Genomic DNA, 23,204 nt, shown 5'->3' with positions numbered 1-23,204 from the left:
AAAAGTAAAATCAAAACTATTTTATTTTATTTAAATGCGTGCGTGTGCGTGCGCGTGCGTGTGTGCGCGTGTGTGTGTGTGTGCGTACACGAGTGAACATGCTCATTCCACATTGCATTTGTGCTCTAGTATTAGGGCTTCGTTATTGTGTGGACATTTTCAGATTTAAGCAGGATTTATTGATTTTATTTGCCGGTTTCTATCAAAATACTCTTTGTTGCATTCACATGTATGTGTGTGTTTGTGTGAGAGTGAGCATGTCTTTTAAGAAGAAAGAAAAAAAAACTTTTATATACCTTTAGAACAACTGAATCTTTTTTTTTTTTTTTAGATAGAAAATGTAGAAAAGTCACAAAATCTTATTTCACTGAGATAAAGGGAAATATTTACATATATATTAACCAAGTAAATGTTGATTGAGATCATATTGACCCCAGGGACATATTGAGGTTTAATTAATCATTAACTACATTCAAAGAAAAATAAATTATATCAGATGGATAAATATATATATATATATATATCCAGAATCTGATTTTTAGCCATATAGACTAATAGTCTTGAGCTTGAGGTCTTAGTCTTGAGGCCACATTGGATTTGGATTCAGAACTTTGAGCCATGGTTTAGATCTGGATCTCAGTCTATTTCTAGCTGATTTATCTTCATCTCTCTTCTATACTCTTCTATTCTCTAAATTTTAGTTGGTGGATATTTATCTCCAATTTGGTGGTTGTTGAGATACAAGACAATCAAACAGATGAGTCGTAGAGAAGTTTTATTTGAAGATTACAGACAAGAACATCTTCATCTTTCTTATCTTCATCTGTTTTTGCACATTCACTACTCCCAGTTTTTTTTTTTTTTTTTTTAATGCTCAACAAGTGTTAACAGAGTGCTTAAAATTTTGCTAAAAAAAAAACCAACTGCACTTATTTTTACAGAAAAAGACAGAAAAGAAGAGGTGAACAAATTATTAGCAAAATATTGTAAAGATTTGTGGCTCTGTTCAGCCTGTCATCTACACATTAATTATGCCTTCGTCATAATGTACAGGCCATGTTCCATTACACCCCAAAACAATGTAACGACCGTAAGTGGACTTCTTCCCTCTATATTGGCAATGTGGGTGTCTATCCCCACTTAGTAATGTACACGTGACCACAGGAAAAGGCTGGTTACTCATAAACAGACCATTGGGCTGTGGAGTTCCTCCTCCGCTGCAAACTGCTTTAATATGATTTGAATTTGCGTTTATGAAGGTGTTGACCTTTTTGCAGTCATTTCCAGTTGCAGAGGCAGTGATGCGCCTGGTGCTGATTACTTGGTCACATTGGCGCTCACTCACACGAGGACCGTAATGTTGATTGAGGAACTTTTCATAACGGGGATTTTTATCATGTTTTTTACCATAAGCAGTGAAAGAAGCAGCCAAAACCAGCAGCAGGATCACAGCAGACTGATGGATCTCCATGACCTGGTGAACAACACAAACATTAAAACACCTTCTACTGACATTTGACTTACTAAAGCAGTTTGTTTTTACTTTCATATATCTTAGTTACTTTACGTTAATCTAGCTGCGCACATTTTTGTTCATAGACAGTCCCTTTGTCTTTCTTTGTTTGTACTTTTTTTCCATCTGCACCAAGACAAATTTCTTGGATATCTTATACTTGCTGGGTAAAGTTATAAAGTTCTTACCTTGTTGTTCTGGGTAAATGACTACTTGTCCTAACAGTTGCCTGGAGGCTTTGCAGTAATCAACAGCTGTGTTCAGTCTCGATGCTAGCAGTCAATAACTGTGGTGTGGAGCAGTCGCAGCGCAGGATCCCCGGAGAATGATCAAGCTGATAAAGAGAGACAGTGTGTTTCCATAACACTCTCAACTTTATTAAGGAAGATGGATCATATTTATATTCATACATCAACATATAGGATGTCCTGGGCATCCAATCAAAGTACTCAGAGGTCAAACAATACCCTATATGGATGTCAAGCATTTCTGTGTGTGTGCACTTAGTCATCATTTTCGTATAGAGTTCCCAAGGTCTAGTTCTTGTTTTGTCTGCAGGCATGTCTGTGCACATAACTGCAGGAAATTACCCAAGGGATGTCTTGCACAAGGATAATCAACAGTGAAGGGCAAGAAAAATCATTTATGATGTAGTGCTTCACTTTTGATGGAAATCTTTAAGGCTTAAGGTTTTTTTAAAGGAACAGTACCTTTCAAATAATGGCAATACAAAATGTTCAATTCAGAATTTAATACCGTCGTCTATAATGAACAGCAAAGCTTGTCTTAATCATTCCTTCCAAATACTGCAATACACATGGCCTGAAACATGATTTGCAGAATTATCAACACAGGTATAACAGCATATATATGTGGCCAAATTAGAAATCCATTGTCTCATGGCTTTACCCCAATCATATACATCTGGTGGGTCCACAATAATGTCTCGCATGTGATTGATCTTCACGAAAAGGTAAAATATTGACTTCTTTTCAGATTTGTGTTTATTAATTTTTGTACTTTTAATAAACATTTGAAAAATGCACAAATTAATATAGAAGAAATGCCGATTTTAACAGGTTTTCTCTGGACAAATTTAGTAAAGCTTCTCCCGCACGTTCAGATGAGAACTAGAGTCTGTGGAACAATGCAGAGACTTAATAAAAATGTGTTTTTTTTTTTTTTTTTTTTTTGAATAATAGACATAGGCAGAATCCCGGGAACTTTATTGTCATGAAATTATATACTGGGATGTAATTTTGTCCATTTTGTGTGCTGGGTCACGGTATCGGAGAGGACCATGCATGGCATGTACCTTACATCGTGTTAGAGCGCTACTCACGGTTTAATATATGGGGTAAAAATAGAAATATATAAAGTTGTAATCTGATACAGGCAGGCCGGTTCCTGAATCACTGAGGGTGCTTCTGAAATCAGTGACGGTACTCTAGCATTAATATACATGTTGGCATATTTTTGACCTATTAGATGTCACTCCTGAAACATTGCAGCGTGCAGCTGTCGCTGGTCCAGCAGCATCATGAAAAACAAAACTTATTCAATTCTGAATGGATTAGACAAGAAAGCACTCTGCGCTCCCTATAATAATCATAAAACTGTCATTAATTTCAGTTTATCGAGATCTCACAAAAATCCGTTATAATCAATGAAGATCTACACTGCACAATGAATCTCTTATGAAAGTGAAAGTGAAAGTGAAAGTGAATTGACATACTGCCAAGTATGGTGACCCATACTCGGAATTCGTGCTCTGCATTTAACCCATCCATCGTGCACACACACAGCAGTGAACACACACACACACCGTGAACATACACCCGGAGCAGTGGGCAGCCATTTATGCTGCAGCGCCCGGGGAGCAGTTGGGGGTTCGGTGCCTTGCTCAAGGGCACCTCAGTCGTGGTATTGAGGGTGGAGAGAGCGCTGGACATTCACTCCCCCCACCTACAATCCCTGCCGGCCCGAGACTCGAACCCGCAACCTTTGGATTACGAGTCCAACTCTCTAACCATTAGGCCACGACTTCCCCCCCATTTTATTTACATCATGTTACACTTTGTTTGTTATAATGAGAGACTCCTGGGGCCTGTTTCATAAAACAAGTTTACCAAATAAACCAGGCTTATTTCAGTTAGTTATTTTGAACCAAATCAGCTGACAGTAAATCAGACTATACTGAAATACTCCTGGTTTATTTGGTAAACTTGTTTTATGAAGATTGTACAGCACTGAACAAAACTGTGTCTTGGAGTTGATTCTGACTTAAAAGCATGGCCACTCAGGAAATCAACAGAAAATGTCAGTCATCCTGTTTCTAGATTTAACCAAAGTCCCTTTGCTTTAACTGGCCTACTCTTGCTTTTTAGTTTCATTTCCTCTAACACTCCCGTAGAACTTGCCCAGGATACAGTTATTTGCAAAGAAATATGTAATGAGTAGCCTATTTCATACATGTTTTTAGGCGTGAAAAATGATTAAGATCATAAAAATATCGAAGCTAAAGGTTTTCATAAAGCAGTTATGGTAGTAGCGCGAGAGGGCGCTAGTGTCTGTATAGAGACTCTAAAAAAGGTAGAAATTAAACTTAGCATGTAGCCTATATACATAAAAAAAAAAAAAACTTCATATCATTTTTATGATTTTTAATGAAATCGGAATTTTGAACAACGAAAATCTGTTTGTGCCTTCTATTCATCAGTTTTTGAACCATTAAAGAAAAAAAACGCATTTTCCGTATTTAATTTCTGGGTTAAAAAACGAAAAATGAATGGACGCAAAAGTACAAGGACCGTGAACGTCTAATGATTATCGATTTAAAAACAAATAATAAAAAAAAACTTTACAGCACTTTCTTGAAGGCTGTAATACTAAAGATGTCCACCAGAGTGAGCCATGGGATAAAAAAACATATAAAGTGATTTCTGAACTCTGTTGGAAGTCATTTTGAATCACATCTTTTGTGATTTTTCACACATTTTGTTTTTGAACAAAGAAAAAGGAAAATAAAAAATACATTAACAGCTCAAAAAAATTATAACAACAAAACTAGATACAGTTCGGATATAAACAATATCAAAGATCTTGAAAAATAACAAAAAAAAAAACTATTTAGCCAGGGGTAATATATAAATTACAATAAATTAAATTTGCTAAATCCCATATAGTCAATACCACAAATTAAATGTATGTTTTTAGTTTTCTCAATAATTTGTTCAAAATATAACTGACTCCTTTATTTTGCATTTTTACAAATTATTACACCTAAATATGTTAATATATGTTAATTAGTAAAAAACTAAGCAACATATTTCGAAATAACTGAGGAATTATCTACTAATTTGTTTTTCAAAATCACAGTTTCCAAAACATTTTTTTGTATTTTGTTCCCCTTTTTCTAACAATTTAAGTCTAGTTGCTCCTCTTGCTTTATCCTCATAGATCTTATCTAATTCAATTTGCTATAAATCCATTTTTCTAACTCACAATTAGTCAAAGATTCCTTTTTCTTTTTACACAAATTAAAAATATCCTCAATAATTGATTTTTCCTTAAAATATGTTTTTCCCAATTTTCTTTGATTAATAAATGCCGTTCTTATATCAAACTTCATTAATTGCCAATTCGTTCCATATGATTTTTCTAAATCTGCAATTGTTCTATATTTTTCATCATTTTTTTCCTTTAAACATTCATTTTGAAGCAAAGTGTTATTTAGTTTTCTAATAGCTGCTATGTTTTTTGACTGATGTTCTTGTAGCATATTTATTTTTTTATAAATACTCCTTTATGATCCGTCATTATGCAAGGTTCAATCAATACAAAGGTCACATTATTTGTTAAATCATTAAACACTAACCAATAGTTGATACGAGAATGACGAGTGAATCACAAATCATCCACGGGCGTGTCGACGTCCCTGAAGGAGGAAGTGCAGGTGACTGAGAAGCCTCGAACTAAACTTCAGTCATTTCAAGTAAATGAAAGAAAAACAACCAAGTTGCTTCGTGAACTTTCTCTTTCATTCTTGGTGCGGGCGCCTGTGGACCAAAATGGGCACAAAATCGGCACTAATTCTTCAACGGAAAAAGTGTTGAAAATGAATCTCTTTCTTTTGCTCATATTGTGTTTATTATTCGTTCCTGGTAAGTCGTTTAAATACATTTCCGTAAACGATAAAATCTGAGCTGGCTTAGTTTCATTTTGTGTCAGGTCTAATTAAAGCTGCGCAGTCGGGTAACTTTTTGTGTTCATAACTTACTAAATTTATATAATAAGTGAGTACATCATTAATTAAGTCCCAAACTATGTTTTTTGGTTTGTCCTATAGCACTACGGTACACCTATGATAAGTTGTTATATTCGGTCTATTTCAGACTGCTTCTGGTAGGAAGTAGCCCCTGCAGCATAGATATAAACAGAGAGAAGTAGCTCCAGCTGTAGTGTTCTTCCGCAAGACGCATGCAGTTCTGTTTATTAACCGTGAGAGCTCCTGAAGTTATTGACTGCAACTAGACAGAAATGTATTAGTTCTCTACCTATAATCATTATTATCTTTAGAAAAAAAAAAAGTACATCTTTTGTATATTCTTATCCCTCTCTTCCAGCAGTGCTTTATAATTAGGCTATTTCTTTTTCAGGTAATGATGATGATGATGATAAATATGAAGTGTCAGTGACGGAGGGAGATTCAGTTGCTCTACACACTGATGTTAAAACAAACCAACAAGACAGAATGACGTGGTATTTTAATGACATTCGCATCGCTCAGATCCGTGGAGATCAGAGTAAGATCTGTACAGATGATCAGTGTAAAGAGAGATTCAGAGACAGACTGAAGCTGGATCATCAGACTGGATCTCTGACCATCACAAACACCAGAACTACAGACGCTGGAGTTTTCCAACTTCATGCAATCAGCAGAAGAATCATTCAAAAGATCTTCAATGTTAGTGTTCTTGGTGAGTCATGTAACATTTTAAAGCATGATAAATATGCCTAAATCACTTAATTTGTTGTTGTTATTTTTTTTCATAGTTTTTTTGTTATTTTTATCGGTTCAAGCACCAAAAGTTTGTTCTACATTACTACATTTTTTTTTGTCTTCATTATGTTTCTACTTTAAAAGTGTGTGGGCATCAGAGACTGTAAATCACAGAGACCCCAACTTGGCAAGAGGGTCCCAAGTGTATTCATTCACACACCTGTTGTTGGACTCTAGTTGTTTAGTTTCCAAAAAAAGATCCTGCAGTCAGCTGTTGGTTTTTGTTTCAGCTGTGTCTGGTGCAGAAATGGATAAAACAAATACCAAGTCAGCGATGGAAGGAGAATCTGTCACTTTAGATCCCGGTCTAGAAAAAAATACTAATGATTCAATGACATGGTTTTTTAATGACAATCTCATCGCTGAAATCACTGGAGATCAGAGTGAGATCTGTACAGATGATCAGTGTGATGACAGATTCAGAGACAGACTGAAGCTGGACAATCAGACTGGATCTCTGACCATCACAAACATCACAACTCAATATGCTGGACTTTATAAACTACAGATCAACAGCCGCATCCACCCTCATCACAGTATCATCAGTATTAGAAGATTCAGCATTACAGTCACTGGTGAGTGTGATTTAATTAGTCAGATTTAATTAGTCTCTGATTTGCGATAACAGCACTGCCTAGTGCATTTGTTGGTGTCGTTTTACAAGTGAAAGTGAAAGTGACATATGGCCAAGTATGGTGACCCATACTCGGAATTCGTGCTCTGCATTTAACTCATCCAACGTGCACACACACAGCAGTGAACACACACACACCGTGAACACACACCCGGAGCAGTGGGCGCCCGGGGAGCAGTTGGGGGGTTCAGTGCCTTGCTCAAGGGCACCTCAGTCGTGGTATTGAGGGTGGAGAGAGCTGTACAAACTGCTGCGTTCTCACCTAAAAAACTCTTAAAACTACATTCGGTGACACAACAACAGTAGTAGTTCTAAAATGACAATGGGTTTGGGTGTCCACCTTGACACTCATCGTGAGAAATACTGAAGCAGAGTGATACAAATGGTAAAAATGGTTCCTGTGGAGATATTGGGTCAATATTTCATGCATGAAAAGACTCCTCAGCTAATCAGATTCGAGGACTAGAAAGAACTGTGGTATATATAATTTATCACATTTACAAGTATGTCAAAGTGATACAATTTTCATACATGAAACAAACACGCTTATAATAAATTTAATGTAGGAACATGAATGGTGCTTGTCTTTTATTTCGTAATTATTTTAAATCAATGTGAAATTCAAAGTGCTGAGGAGTTAATTTCAGCAAAATATTTAATTTTATGCATTGATTTATTTCTTCATTGGGAATCACAACGTGTTTCTGCTGATTTATTAATACAACGGTCAATTAAAGGTGAAGTAAAGTGAATAAGTATGAAAGTATGAAGTACTCAGATTATGAAGGAGTGAAAGGCTCTCAACTTTTGAACAAGAATGTCCCTTTTTGTTTGTTGAATTTAATTAACTGTTTATTTGTTCTTCAGGTGTGTCTGGTGTTGAGACAGATGGAGTGTCAGTGTCAATGATGGAGGGAGATTCAGTCACTCTACACACTGATGTTGAAATTAACCAACAGGACACAATGAAATGGTATTTGAATGACTTTCGTATTGCTCAAATCATTGGAAATCAGAGTAAAATCTGTACAGATGATCAGTGTAAAGAGAGATTCAGAGACAGACTGAAGCTGGATCATCAGACTGGATCACTGACCATCACAGACACCAGAAACACAGACTCTGGAGATTATAAACTACTGATAAGCAGCATAAAAATTATTCAAAAGATCTTCCATGTTGCCGTTTATGGTGAGTCATTTAACTAGCAGGTTAAATATGCTTGAATCACAGCATTATTATTGTGTTTATTATAGTTGTGACTAGGGGTGTGTGATAATGACAAAAAAAAGAAAAATCTTTTTTTGATAACTATAATTTGACAATATTTTGAAGACTTTTTTTGTGCTGGTAGAATAACACGCTCAGCAAAATATTTTGCAGGTTTAGGACTGCCGTGGACAGCTGACCAAAGCTTTTGATATTTCTCATATTCTGTGAGGTGATTAGTTTGCAGGATCTTAAATTTTAAGTTAGAAATTAACTTTTACGTTACTTAAAATTAAGGGAAAATGTATTTTAAATATAAACCGAAGATCGCCAGTAGGTGGCAGCAAATTACTGTACGAGTGAGTCATTCATTCAACAATTCATTCATCAAATCAACATCACATTTGCGGTCTTGCTGATATTTGGAGAAAAAAAAGTCACTCTTTCCCCTGGTTTCACAATCAAGGTTTAGGCCTAATCCCAGACTAAGTCTAAAGCCCTATTCGGACAGGACTAGTTTTCTAATCTACGTTTGAGTTTCGATTCTTATCACCTGACGTCTGTGATTTTTCATGTACCAGTTCGGACGGGACTAACGTCTCCGTGTTTATTACAGAGGTGGTCATTTTGGACATCTGGGTGTTTCAGAGATCACACGCTCTGTATACGTGCATTGCGTATCATTCGGATTGATTACCATTAGTATAATCACACAAATACCATGGTGAAGCTAAATGGCTATAGCAAAACCATGTTAAAGTGTGGTTACTTTACTTTTATGTTAGTTATTTATTTGTAGTAAACCCGTGTTTAATTTTCATAAAGGTACGTAATTAAAACATTATGTAATTGAGTGCAGAAATGAAAGCAAATAATTTTACCTGACGCTGATGTTACAATAGCCAGTCTGAACAGTTTATGTGATCTGCCTCTTGATTTTATTATTATTTTAATTTTAATTTTCCTTTGCCGGGAGGTAAATATATGAAATGTGTGCACAGTAAGAGCGTCTACGGTAATTCACATTGGCCAAAACACACAAGGAAGCGGGTTGTAAACAAAAAAAATTCACCGCCAATCCCAGACATCACATTCGGATGGGATTAGTTTTCTCAGAGGATCACTGAGTTTGCTGAAAAACAGTAGGTAATTTGCTTTGGAATTATTACAGACGTGGAAGATTCGGACGGGATTAAAAATCACCAAGTACGTCTGTGAAACACAAATTTATCTAACGACCTCCTGTAAAGCTAGTCCCGTCCGAATAGGGCTGAAGTCTGAGCTGTTTCAACTGAAAGAAACTTGCACTAGCTGATCTTAAAATATGGCAGTGCCTTTGTTTTGTCTCAAGATGCACACCAGTATTGTTTTTTTTTCTAAGGCATGTTTATAAAAACTATTTAAATGTCCTAACTGAACTATTGCCTAATCCTGGTTTAACGTAAGCCCTGTCTGTGAAACCGGGCCTTTGTGTTATATTAACTATAGCTACAATCAGCTGTTGGTTTGTGTTCCAGACGTTCCTGCTGATGAACGAGATGAAATTAAGAGAAAGTCAATGCAGGAAGGAACATCTGTCACTTTAGACAGTCAAGTAATAAAAAACCCAAATGATTTGATGATATGGTATTTTAATCGCATTCTCATCATTGAAATCACTGGAGATCAGAGTAAGATCTGTACAGATGATCAGTGTAAAGAGAGATTCAGAGACAGACTGAAGCTGGATCATCAGACTGGATCTCTGACCATCACAGACACCAGAACCACAGACTCTGGAGATTATAAACTACAGATCGTCCGCAGCATCCGCCATCGTCACAGCATCAGCATCATCCGCATAAAGAGATTCAGCATTACTGTCATTGGTGAGTGTTATTTTCATTTCAGTTTCGTGTAATAGTCAGTTGTCCTTTCAATGCTGCTGCTCCATGTTGAGCTCTCAGTGGTGATGCTGCTTTAGCAGCTCTTCTTCAAAAGAACACCAGATGGTGCCATTTATCAGTTAAATCAATATAATACAGTTGATGACCAAAGTAGAAGGAAGTAAATATTAGAAAAAGAAAGCAGTAACCTTGATTATCAGTTGATCTCTTGTAATAATAACTGTCTGTCTTTATCATTACAGATTCAAGTCTGCCTTTAGGAGTTATAGCAGGAATATGTACAACTGTTGTTCTGCTGGTGGTGGTAACTGTAATTTGTGTAAAGTGCAGGAGGGGCCATAAGAATAATGTAATTAATGATGTATTGTAACATATATTGTGTAAAATTACTGTCTAAATTAACAGTGGTGTGAATTAATTTTTGTATCAGCAGTATGTTGTGCCCCCACTTTAGTGTCATGGTGTAACATAAACGTACACTGTTAAAGAGTTATCCTCACTGTGTGATGGAGATGAGTAACCTTCCCCAGTGTTTCAATGGATCCCAATTTTTTTTTTCAATTGATTTATTTAATTTAAGGGCATAAAAAGTCTTAAATGGTAAAAGAATGTTTTCAAGTGAAGGTTTTCTCTTTCACTTTCACTTTCTGAAAAGTCTAAATTACTTAATTATTTCAAGAGGTTCTAAATTTGAGGAATAGGAACCGTGATATGGTTTAATGTGAGTAAACTTTATAAGGCTATGATTTCATTGAACGTCAGCGCTCCTGGTTTGCATTTTGTCACTTATTAAGTGATAAACATGAGATACACATTTAGAGTCAACACCATGATACTGTTCTGTCGAATGTATATATTATAAATAGTTACAGCTTCAACATTCACTTATGAATTCATTTAAATTTCAGGATGTTTTCCAACTGATTTTCAGCTACTGAAGAATATCTAATTGGATGCTTATGGTGTTGCAGCACATTTATGTGAATGTATCTCTAAGGAGACTTGACTGTCTTCAGAAAAGTATTGATAGCATTTTTGTTTTGTCTTATATCTATAATGGCTAGTAGCGTTTATAAGTGCAGTGCTGCTTTTACAGCCGTTACCATGGAAAAGTGCCACCTGCTGTCAGAGAATGAAATTTGCATTTTCAATCAGCCCGTCTGCTGTTTCTGTTCAGAACAGTGTGAAAATCGACCCATATTTTTACACAGTTGTAAATATAAACCAGTGAATCAAGAAGAAGCTGCTAATATACGAATCTAAACAATTAAGACACTAAGATATATTTGTTTTAATTTTATATAATAATTAATATTTCTGATTCATTCCTTTTCTTCAAAAGTTAAGCATTTTAGAAAGCTTTTTTCTTTTTGGGAAAACCTGTATCTGATTTTTTTTTTTTTTGAAGTCATTTTATGGTTTAATAAGCTCATACGGTTTTAATTCTAAATGTGCAAGTCTTAAAAATAGCCTTAAATTTGATTTAAAAAATCCTGCAAAAATACATTTTTCACATGAATACTCTGCTCTGCAAGGCACCAGGGTTATTATAGTAGATTAAAACTGAAACTAAAATTACTTCATTATTAAAACGAATAAAAATAAATGTTAACTGAACATTTTTTTTAAAAATCACCTTGCTGCTAAATCAACATTTATCATTAACTTTGAGATTAATTTGAAAGTACTCATTGTAAATAGCCTCAATATAGGTACATGATGAAGCCTATTATTGTGATAAATGTTTTAAGAAAATGCATTACAATTTTAGAGTGAGTTTCTAAAATAGTGTCACATACAGCATTTTAGGATATTACATCATAACTAACTGGACATGGATGTTTTAGTTTTACAAAGGTTTCTTTTTCTTTTCTTTTTTTTAGTAAGCTGCTTAAATATTGTAAATGATCAGTTTGTGAGACATTTGTATTTTTTGTCATATTTAACTTTGTATGTTTTCTGGGATTTCCTGATTATTTACACTACTTGTCAAATGTTTGAAGAATATATATATATTTTTTTTTTAAGAAGTATGTTCTGATCATCAAGGCTGTGTTTATTTGCTGAAAAATAACAGTAAAAACTGTATTATTGTGAAATTTTATTGCAATTTACAATGACTGTTTTCTATGTGAATATATTATAAAATATAATTGATTCCTGTGATCAAAGCTGTATTTTCAGCATCATTACTCCAGTCTTCAGTGTCACACGATCCTTCAGAAATCATTCTAATAAGCCGACCACTTTCAAAACTCAACCACAGACTCAGACTCGGAGGGTTTTGTACACGTTTCCTCTCTTCTAAAGGTAACAGATGTATAGTCCACGTGCTCTTCCTCTTCATCTTTCTCATTCTGTTAAACAAAACAACAAAAAAATATATTTAAAATCAATATATTTTAAATAAAGTGACAAATTCAAAATCACTTGTAGTGTGTGTGTTTGTGTGAAAAATATGAATTAAGCTTTATTTACGTATTTATTTAGGCCTATTTAGAAAGAAAAAAGTCACTTATACTGACCAGGGTGGATTCATTTGATGAACATTACCAAACGGTAATATTGTGACATATTATTACAATTTATAATAACTGTATTCTGCTTTAATATTTTGTAAAATGTAATAAATTTCTGTGATCAAAACTGATTTTTTTTGGCATAATTATAGCAGTTTTAAGTGCTACATGTTCCTCTTACATGGTAGTTTGTTCACAAAAAAGCATATATATTTTGTACTGTCTTTTTTATGTAAGTGATGTTAATGATAAAAAACAAGTTATTATAAAGGGAACGGTCATTGTGTGCTTTTGTAAATCGGTGCCAATATCTGACAGAAAACGTATTGGAGACATATTGCAGATAATTAATCTTGCAGATGAAAATGCCTACATCAATTAACTTCTCTGTGATGGCTGAAGTGTCTCCCCAATATCTGATAGTCTTGCCTTGCTCTGCTGCTCCCCATAATGTAGCTCTTTTTGTTGTAAAGACGACAAAAAAGGTTTAAGACTGACATTTTAGACTGGTACGTTTCTGCGGTCTAAGTCTTGTTAATGTCAAAATGATTAAGACGGCCAATCAAATCAAAGTGTTCACAGAAGCAGAGAGTGAATGTTAGTTTTGATGTTGAAAGGTAAGATTTCATATTTCGTATTCAACTGTTTTTTGGCTGTAATATCCAAGGATGAATACTACTCGAAAATTTAAAGTTTTATAGCCATTCAAACTGATGAAAATGGATAGAAAACAAGACTCTGAAGTATTTCTAGTCCTAGTGGACGGCATTGGTAATACAGCCTTCATATGTCAGTTGAAAGTTTTGTTCACAAGATATAGGCATGTTAGTCATAACAGGCAACACTCAACAAATATATTGAATTGTACAGAATATTTAATGAATTATAAAATAACGTGGCCTAATGATAAAAAAAGGAGGCTTTTATAATTATCGGATGTTTTTCTGGTGTGTGTGTAATGGATCATTACAGGCAAAAACACAAGCGCGCACTGATCGAAATCTGACTTACTGCTGAAATCATACAGACACACGACAGGAATAGATGATCTTACCGATTTATGTGCATTTCTTTTGTAGAACACTGGCTCAGTGTAAGTAATCTCGTCATCATGAGTCTCAACTGTTTCAACAGCAATAATAGATGGATTAAAACAACAAAACGCAGTCTTATCTAGATCTGTTTCTTCAAAACATGTTACTAGGGCTGTTAAAGCTAAAATGTTAAAGCAAACAATTAGTTAAATGTTTAACGCTGCAGTTTTTAAAAACGACATTTACAAATTTAATTTGATATTTTAACTTTTTCTTTCACAAAATCTTATGTTAATGATTAAATGTGAAGCGACATTACTTACAAATAATTAACCAACAAGTGAAGTCATTTGCATTCTTTGTATGATGGAATGTCTTTTTTTAGTGGAACATCATTCATAGAGGAACACCATGCATCTTTACACAGGTAAGATTATGCTAGTAAAGTGTGGGGAAAGTTGTATTATTAAATTGATGCAAATTTTCATTCATGTGTTTTGATGCAGTTTGTGAATTGCAGAATTAGTTTTTGTGCTAATGAGGCGAGTAAAGATAGCTGCCCAGTGCCATTATATAGATATGGATATGTGTTCTGACATGACTGCAATCCATAGGAATCGCCAAACCTCACAACTGCACATTATTATTTTTATTTTTTTCCATTTCCTTTTATTAAAAGGAACTAGACAATGTTAGCTACAAGAATTGTGAGAATAATTGTGATTAAATGATAATCGGCGCTATCAATTAATCAAAATATTTAAAGAATATTTTTAAAGTATTGTTTTTTTGTAACACTTGCCTTCTTGATCAGTTTTTATATATTTCTCGTAGATCCAGAAGATCACGACTGCGGCGACAATCAACAGAGATACAGCAACAGGAATAGAGATCAACACTAGATAAGATAAAGGTAGGCCCTGATCTGTAATGGACAAAATGAGCTTTTAGTGTACTGAATATGTTTGTCTGATCTACAACAATCACTATCATACAATAGCACTCTATAACCGTGAGATATCAGCTTAGTAAATCAATGTTATGTCAACATTAGCATACCTGCACATGGCTCACAGAGCTGAGTAATGTTGAGATGTTGAGTCTGGTTGCTGATGGGATTGTTGAGCACACAGCTGTAGGTGTTGTTATCCTGATATTCCACCTCCAGAGGTAGAGAGAGACTGATGCTGAGATCAGACACACTGATGCTGGACAATAAACTGTTTCCTTTGTACCAGGAGAGAGTCACATGACCCACATTCACCGCTGAACACACCAGTGAACAATATGATGATGATGATGATGAACAATCCCGGGTAATGTTAGGAACAGGTAGATGAGCTGGAAAATATGAGAGAATGAGCAGAAGAAACAAAAATGGATTTCCACTTTTTCCTCATTTTCATAAATAAGATCTCTTGGTTACAGTAAGCTGCTTACAGTGGCAGTGAATGAGGCAGATCCAGAAACATAAAACACTCATTGTTTTAATACTAAAGCCACAAGACATGAACAATATATGTTAATATGATTTTAGTGTGAAAAATCACTTGCTAACATTTTATGTGTAAATTTATATCTAATTTTACAGCTTTGATACATTTTAGAACCATAACACCCTGACTGGAAAAATTTTGATTATGTAATAATCCCAACTGCTTTGCTGAAAGTTAGTCTTGAGTAACTCAACTCTTTATTGTGTAAGTACATAACATGTTTAAAATTGTGACTCACGTGTTTGTTAAATGTGCACTACGTGATATATGTAAAGTATGCTGGGGGGGAAGCTATCGTAATTTCATTGTATGCGAGTATAATGACAATAATCATTCATTCACAGTTCAAATAATACACATTTTAAGAGAACAATTAAAGTAAGTGTTTTATATCAAATCACAGGCTTCACATTTTTTACTTTTATATACTCTAAATATTGACACCATTAACTTCCAAGTCCCTCACCTTTTATTTATGTATTTATTTTGTGACAATTGTGTAAAATTCATTCTTGTATTATTAACATTATTCCAAAAATGCTGTCAACTGAGCTTAGCTTGTATTGAATCTAAAATATTATTTTAATAAAATGTGAATCTTTGAAACATGATCTTTACTCACCATAGACAGAAACACTGAATGCTTTTTTTGTAAGTTTCGCTCCATGTATCTCTAGATTATAGAGTCCAGCATGTTGAGTTGTGATGCTTGTGATGGTCAGAGATCCAGTTTGTTTGTTCAGCTTCAGTCTTTCTTTGAATTTCCCATCAAGAACATCATCAAATATGGAGAAGATTCCAGCCCCTCTATTTATTTTAGCTACGATAAACTTGTCAGCTCCAAAATTCCACAGTATTTCATCATCCTCATGTATTTCAGTAACATCAGTGTTTAGAGTGATAGATTCTCCCTCCATCACTGACACTGAACCACCAAACACACCTGAAAATATTAAATGGTTTGTGTCACAGATTAGGTCTCCTGATAATTTACAAAGCCTGGAATCAATTTGTAATGGTTTTAAATGTGAATTGAAGAACAGCAGCGAGACAGAAATTATTTGAACACAGCAGATGAAAATACTCTAATTTAGCAATATATACTCTTAAAAATAAAGATGCTTCAAAAGGTTCTTCAAGCGATGCTATAGAAGAATAATTTTTGGTTCCACAAAGAACCATCCAGTCAAAGTTTCTTTGAAGGACCATCTCTTTCTTACCTTTTTATAATCTGAAGAACCTTCTTTCACCACAAATAAGTTGTGAAACAGAAAGACTCTTCAGATGTTAAAGGTTCTTTATGGAACCATTTAGACAAAAAGGGTTCTTCTATAGCATCGTGAAGCACCTTTATTTTTAAGAGTGTACTAACAGTAGCGGCAGCTTTATTATTGTGTAATGGGGAAAAAAATGAAGCCATAAAAATACATTTGTAACTTACCAATCAGGCACCACCAGCACATACAGAACAAAATAAGCATGTGAAACATTTTATTCAACAGTTCAGAGTCTGATCTAATGAGACTGTCTGCCGAAAAACAGCAGAACGGTGTGAATCCTCCCACGACTGTTTGACCCTCCTAGTTCACACACACATTGAACGCATGTTATATATAGATGAAATGACTTGAAATGTTTATATTAGTAAAAAACATTCTTCATTTTTTTTTAGCATTTTGAATGTTAAATTTTAAATTTGTTGCCTGGCTGTGTTAAGTAGCTAAATGTATTACAGCATTGTTTGTATTTGAAGGAAATTGCATTTCAAAGTCAAATAAAGCCTAACTCTAAAAAATAAATAAATAAATAGATTTTGAGTGTGTGTTTATATATATTTTTTCTCAGATTTTGTGTATAGAATAATCAAAGTACACTGAAAAACGGTAACCTAAAAACGTTAACACGGGTATTACCAAGTTTTAGTCAAGTTTAAAATATTTTAAGATCATTAAACCAACCCAGATGCATTCATTTTTACAAACGACCTCATTTTAAATCAGGGTTAAATCAGATGAAAATATCTCTTGAAAGTAAGAGTAAACAGTTGCATGTTACCGCTTTTTACAGGGAAAAATGTCTCTCATCTTACATACCCTGGTTTACTGAAATATACACCGGCACTCACAGCTCAGCCTCTGACTAAAACTGAAACCTGCTGTGGTTGGTTTTCTTAAGAAACGGGCTTTGATCTTTTGGGTCACAAAGCATCTTGTGCATGACATTGGGCATTGACAGCGTATGTGTTTAGTTTGTAGGAGAGGGGCTATTTCCTGTCCTGCTTAAGTCTACGGTAGCGACACACCAAGATGATAAACTGAAATATCATATTCCTCCTCAAAGCATGCAGGTGCATTCAAGTTCAGTTTATATAGAGACTTAGGGTTCTAGACTCAATTTGTATGCCCTCTTTATGCCAAAAAGGTTTTATAAAAAGAGATGTAGGCTATATTTTATCTTTATAATGTAACAACAACAATATATACACTCAAAAAAAACAAAAAAAAAACATAGGTGATTATAGTTATAACAAAGAAGAAGAAATAACATAAGATAACTTCTAAAGCTTTTAGTCATGAATCAATTTTCCAGCCCTGAAAGGATATTCAGGAGGGTCTAGAGTCTATAAAAATATGCTGTGATCACTACTTGTTGCATGAACGCACCTGCATATGCCTTGAGTGGGAGTGAGTGAAGGATGTGGGTTGTGTGGTGTTCATGAAGTTGCACAAGCATGTCCATGACACTTTGCCTCTATACTCAAAACAAAGTGTCCATTTGTTTTAACCAGTTCACCCCAAATGACTTACTTATGGGGTGTGAGGACACATTAGCTGAACTTACTCAAGTTTTATGCATATGAACTGATTTTATTGAGCTTGTGTAGAAAAGATACATGTGTTAAGTAAATTGTTCCGACTGTTTGACCGTTGTTGCAGGAGGAGGTCACTGAAAGGTCTCTAGAAACCTCACTCACATGTGCTATTGTTTGTGCAGTATAACTGAACAATGATTTTAATGCGGTGTAATTACTGAACCAAGCAATCATAGTTTCGTTTTAAAGGCACAGACTGATTCAGTAATACATGGCAATATATTTAGGCCCCGTTTACAAAAGTGCATTTTCGTTTTAAAATGCATAATTTTTTCCACGGTTACACCTATCGTTTATTTTACTCTCAAAAGAGGTTTGAGGTTTTCCACCCTCAAAAATTGAGACTTTTGACAATGCTGCAGACCCCGTTTTAGTTTGAAAACTCCAGGGTTGCATTTCAGTGTAAACGGACCAAAACGGAGGCTTTTGAAAATGATGGCATGACTGCCAGTGTAGTTTAGACAGTATAGTTTATTAGGAGCTGCTCAGAGCACAGGATGAGCTCCCTCTGCTGGCCTCACTAACACCTCTTCCAGCAGTAAGTGAATCTTCCCAGTAAGTCTCCCAACCAAATATTGACCAGACTCAACCCCTGCTTAGCTTCAGTGGGCATGCAGGTGAAAGTCTTGTGCAGCCCATCTCCTCAAAAAGTCCCAGAGCTTTCCAGCCTTAGACCAGCATCACTGTCTTTGAAATGTTGTTCATTGGCATTTAGTAGTTCAACTTTATCTTCTCATCCTGTCCTAATACATATTAGCCCCATTACTGATGCTTTAAAGTCCTAGAAATGCACCTGAGCGCTATGGTGCTGTTTCAGCTGCTGTTTCCAAAGTACATAGGATTTTAAACAAACCATTTGCTTGATTTGTTCAGTTTTTGTGTCATGAACTCTCCGTCTGACTTCCAGTCTAGATAAAACAGTTTTACAGTGAAATGAAGTTCTGAATCAATCCATCAAACCTAAAACAAAGTTTTATATTCTGAAATGTAAGGTTTATCTTTAATCTTTAGTTAGGCTACATTTATCATGTTTGTTGGCATATGTAACTGATATTGAATCTAATTCCCAGCATGCTTTCCTTGATAATAACAAAATAATAATAACAAAATCAAAATCTCAAATACACTGAATTATAGCTAATATATAACTAAAAAGAAAGTATTACTGGTTAAATAATCAATTTATGCAGTGGTCTCTTACTCTTTTGTTTGTGTCTGTGAAAGCTTAATAATGTTTTAATTCATCCATAATTCCAGATAAATAATGTCCATAACCAAATACAATAAAACGGCAAATTATTATATATGAATTAAAGAAATATAGCCTAGCAGCCACCAAAAGCAAAAAAATTAAAAATTTAAATAAAAATAGTAAACTATAACATTAAGAGCTCTTTTGTTAAAAAACATTCAAATTTTTGGATGAAACCAATTATGTACTAACACTATCAAACAGCATTTACACACCTTACAAACAGCACTAATGCAGATTAAAGAACGTGATGACATGTCTTGACTGGTTCTCTCCTGTATCGGTAGCCAATGAGCTCAGCATTCAAATATATGACTAGTGCTTGCTGTAGCAGTTTTGCAGCATGCTTCAGAACAGCTAAATAAATGTCTAAAATAAGTGAATGCTCATCTAATCCATATCGCTGTGTGTATTGCGTGGCCTGCCTAATTGAATCCAAAAATGGGCAACCATAATCAAGTTTTTAACTAAGTGTCATGTTAGCAGTTTGCATTGCATGCAGGAGCAAAATATTAAGCATATTAGCAGCATCTAAATGCAATTAGCAACTAAATCCTAAATGCATCTGTGTTTATACAGCTAGAGCAAAATGCAGTTTAGAGCATATGTAATCACTGAAGACAACAGACATGAAACAGGTTAAATGAAATAAGCATTCTTGTGTTTGCATTTTAAAGGGGGTTCGCCATATACATCTGCGTTATCTCAATGTTCACGTTGTTATTTCTTAGGTTGATGTTTCATTGTGATGAGTGTGTGGTTGATTTCAGCTGTGCACAGTGTCAGAAGCACGCGCTTATTGAAGTTCAAGTTTATTTGTATAGCACTTTTTACGATACAAATCGTTGCAAAGCAGCTCTACAGGAAATTGAGATTCCACAATATATTTATATATTTCAGAAAATTAATATATTTAATTTATGGCAAAATTTGGTAATTCTGTATGTTGTCTGAGCGTTGGCATCCTCTGAGGTCCTCTGAGGGGTTGGCATCATCTCTTCTCAGGTGTTTGGTCATATCAGATCATTTAAGGGTTGGATCCAGACTGAAGCTTCTGTAATTCCTATCAGAAACAGAGAAACAAATAGATACATAATTAGCATAGCTGCTGTTCCATCTAAGCAAAAATGATTTGTTCAACCCAAGCTAAAGAATAATAATAATGTACATTTGATCAGATATAACTGCAGTACAAGATTGTAAGATGCGTTATGTGAATGCTTGGCTAAAAAGATGTGTCTTTAATCTAGATTTAAACTGACAGAGTGTGTCTGCTTCCGAACAGTTTTAGGTAGATTGTTCCAGAGTTTGGGTGCTAAACAGGAAAACGATCTCCCACCTGCAGTTGATTTTGATAGGTATTATCAAATGGCCAGAGTTTTGAGATCACAGCAGACGTGAAGGACTATAGTGTGATAAGAGCTCACTCAAATACTAAGGTACCACTCAGTATTTAAAGGTAATTAGCAAGATCTTAAAATATATACAATGTTTAAAATGGCAATATAAAATGATCAATTACAAGAAGTTTGCAGCAGTATTAAAACAGTGCAAATAGCTCAGATGTGCAATGCAGCATTAACCTAAACAGTATAAACAGAAGACAAATTGTAATAAAAAAACCTTTATTATTCCATGTACACTTGATGTTAATAATATGTGTACTGGGCTACTTTTTAGTTATAGCAGCTATCACTGTGTTGTTATGAAATCAGTTATGCCAGACAATTTTGGAGGCAGAGACACTAATAGGGAAAAACTTAAACTGCTGGAATAAAGAGTTGTAAAGGGTTAGTGATGGATTTTTTTTTTTGATTGTCTTAAGTTGTCTAAGTTTTAAAAAATATGATTTTTCTTAATAAAACCTGTATATTTAATTTGGTTGGATGGATTGTCATTTTTATTTTTATTTATTTTTTGTCTATTAGATCTATATTATGTAGCCATTCATTAGCTGTCTGTTTAGTCTATTCTTGGGCTATGATTAGGCGTCTATTAAATTTTCACTGACAGCCCCAATTCAGTCTTGTTTTAGCCTAAACCCATATTCACTGTCTATTAGACGTAGACCTTTTAGTTTTCACTGACAGCCCAAATTCAGTCTTGTTTTAGCCTAGACGTCTGGGCTGTGTTTGAACGGCTAATAGACATCTTTTAAAAGCTAAATTGGTTGATGGGCAGCTAGAGGTAAAAAATAAATAAATAAATAGATAAACAAACACACAGTATATACAATGGTATATAAACAGAGCATTGAGACCCAAGATTTCAGATGTGTGCTGCTGAACATCTCGGATTTATTGTTTGCCAATGCAGGAGTTATCCTGTCCATTCAGCCCTGCCAGATAATGGTAAAAAACTCGGCTTGCATTCCAAGAAGGCTAGGCTCGAGCTCTGAATAAGCCAATTTATAAGAGTTTCTGATAATTAATGTCTATAATCAAAATAAAGAAGCGAATAAATACTATATTTATTCATTTAAGAAATATATAGCAGCCACCAAAAGGGAAAAGAAGGTGATGACAAGCCTCTGCGTCATCGCGCTGCAGTGCATAGGGAGCGTCCCGAATTACATTTTCACTTTTCATTCTCTTCATTCTTGACGCAACGGTCTGTAATACATCAGTACGCTGGATGCAAACCGCAGTAAAACAATAATAATAATAAGACACAATGGTTTCGGGTTTACTGAAGAGGAGCAACATAGCACTATTATATATCAAAATCTGCGTTTATTTTTTAGAAAACCTGCTGAAAATGAAGCTTCTATTTATGTCGCCCTTATTATTCTGGCATTTTCTCCACCATGGTAAGACATTGTCTTATATCTCTCTTGCAGTGTTCTGATCGCTAACCGAAATTTGCGGTGTTTTCTACCAAACATACTGCGTGGGACACAATAGGAGATTTACGTCAGCATCAGGCTGCTTTGCTATAACGGGCTACAATATTCGTGACTAGACTAGACTCATGCAGAGACAGCAGCCCATTGTCTTCCGTATTGACTGTATTCTGTAAACCCAATTACAGTGCGTCGTATAGATGTAGCGAAGTATATTGCTTCGGCTGCTCATTTACTGTGATGACCATAATTTTATTTATTTTATTTACAAATGAAAGTGGAAATAACTCGAAATGGTGAATTGATTAAAAACTGTGATTCATTTCTTCTTCAGGTGCATCTAGTGTTGATATAGATGGAGTGTTATTGATGGAGGGAGATTCAGTCACTCTGCAGACTGGTGTTGAAACAAAGCAACAAGACAGAATTAGATGGTATTTCAATGACACTCGCATCGCTCAAATCACTGGAGATCTCAGTAAGATCTGTACAGATGTTCAGTGTAATGAAGGTACTGAGAGATTCAGAGGAAGACTGAAGCTGGATCATCAGACTGGATCTCTGACCATCATGAACATCACAAGCACAGACTCTGGAGATTATAAACTACTGATAAGCAGCAGCAACATCGACAGTGAAAATAGCTTTAGTGTTATTGTACATGGTGAGTCATGTTTGAAATGTACTGTCATACATGTAAATCAGTTCATGTGTTATTAGTTATCATTTTGTTGTGAAATTTAGAGGTGATTTTTCTTCTTACCTGTATATTAATTTACATAGAGTATATAGATTATTTACTCAAAAACAGATTTACTGTTAAAGTGAAATTTGGAGGCTTGAATATAAATTTAGTTCAGTGTGATTTACATGTTTTTCCCCATT

General features: G+C 34.8%; 2 protein-coding genes and 1 long non-coding RNA gene across 5 annotated transcripts; 1 reads left to right on the top strand and 2 right to left on the bottom strand.

The window, feature by feature from the left end:
* Nucleotides 1-762: 762 nt before the first annotated feature.
* On the bottom strand, nt 763-1,975 carry LOC306875550. Its single transcript, XR_013784754.1, has 2 exons — nt 1,702-1,975; nt 763-1,474 (listed from the first exon to the last, which is right to left on the bottom strand). It is a non-coding gene; the product is annotated as an uncharacterized lncRNA (long non-coding RNA).
* Nucleotides 1,976-5,486: 3,511 nt separating this feature from the next.
* On the top strand, nt 5,487-11,580 carry LOC306875549 (uncharacterized protein). Its single transcript, XM_079426202.1, has 6 exons — nt 5,487-5,676; nt 6,172-6,492; nt 6,806-7,150; nt 8,077-8,400; nt 9,936-10,286; nt 10,547-11,580. Exons 1-6 carry the CDS (start codon nt 5,631-5,633, stop codon nt 10,672-10,674), a joined length of 1,515 nt encoding a protein of 504 aa, XP_079282328.1. The 5' UTR covers nt 5,487-5,630; the 3' UTR covers nt 10,675-11,580.
* Nucleotides 11,581-12,389: 809 nt separating this feature from the next.
* LOC306875548 (SLAM family member 9-like) lies at nt 12,390-17,494 on the bottom strand. 3 transcript variants are annotated; one of them, XM_079426199.1, is made up of 6 exons: nt 16,795-17,494; nt 15,976-16,296; nt 14,917-15,198; nt 14,660-14,782; nt 13,878-13,945; nt 12,390-12,661 (listed from the first exon to the last, which is right to left on the bottom strand). In XM_079426199.1, the coding sequence occupies exons 1-6, from the start codon at nt 16,841-16,843 to the stop codon at nt 12,554-12,556; spliced, it is 951 nt and encodes a 316-aa protein (XP_079282325.1). In that variant the 5' UTR covers nt 16,844-17,494; the 3' UTR covers nt 12,390-12,553. The 3 variants fall into 3 exon arrangements, with proteins under 3 accessions (XP_079282325.1, XP_079282326.1, XP_079282327.1); XM_079426200.1 differs by having other exon boundaries at nt 12,395-12,661; nt 17,447-17,494; XM_079426201.1 differs by lacking the exon at nt 13,878-13,945 and having other exon boundaries at nt 12,395-12,661; nt 16,795-16,885.
* Between the last annotated feature and the right edge of the window lie 5,710 nt (nt 17,495-23,204).

Source organism: Barbus barbus (assembly GCF_936440315.1).
Source record: "Barbus barbus genome assembly, chromosome: 9".
In the NCBI taxonomy this organism is placed as follows: domain Eukaryota; kingdom Metazoa; phylum Chordata; class Actinopteri; order Cypriniformes; family Cyprinidae; genus Barbus; species Barbus barbus.
This window is presented reverse-complemented; position numbering and strand designations above follow the sequence as displayed.

What these genes read in the sequence shown, in the direction of transcription:
- LOC306875549 (XM_079426202.1), top strand. Translation starts at nt 5,631, where the DNA reads ATGAATCTCTTTCTTTTGCTCATATTGTGTTTATTATTCGTTCCTG. An exon ending in ATTCAGCATTACAGTCACTG is followed by an intron (nt 7,151 to 8,076) that starts GTGAGTGTGATT and finishes TTTGTTCTTCAG; the next exon opens with GTGTGTCTGGTGTTGAGACA. An exon ending in CTTCCATGTTGCCGTTTATG is followed by an intron (nt 8,401 to 9,935) that starts GTGAGTCATTTA and finishes TTTGTGTTCCAG; the next exon opens with ACGTTCCTGCTGATGAACGA.
- LOC306875548 (XM_079426199.1), bottom strand. Translation starts at nt 16,843, where the DNA reads ATGTTTCACATGCTTATTTTGTTCTGTATGTGCTGGTGGTGCCTGATT. An exon ending in ATTCAGTGTTTCTGTCTATG is followed by an intron (nt 15,199 to 15,975) that starts GTGAGTAAAGAT and finishes CATATTTTCCAG; the next exon opens with CTCATCTACCTGTTCCTAAC. An exon ending in AAAGAAATGCACATAAATCG is followed by an intron (nt 12,662 to 13,877) that starts GTAAGATCATCT and finishes TTTGTTTAACAG; the next exon opens with AATGAGAAAGATGAAGAGGA.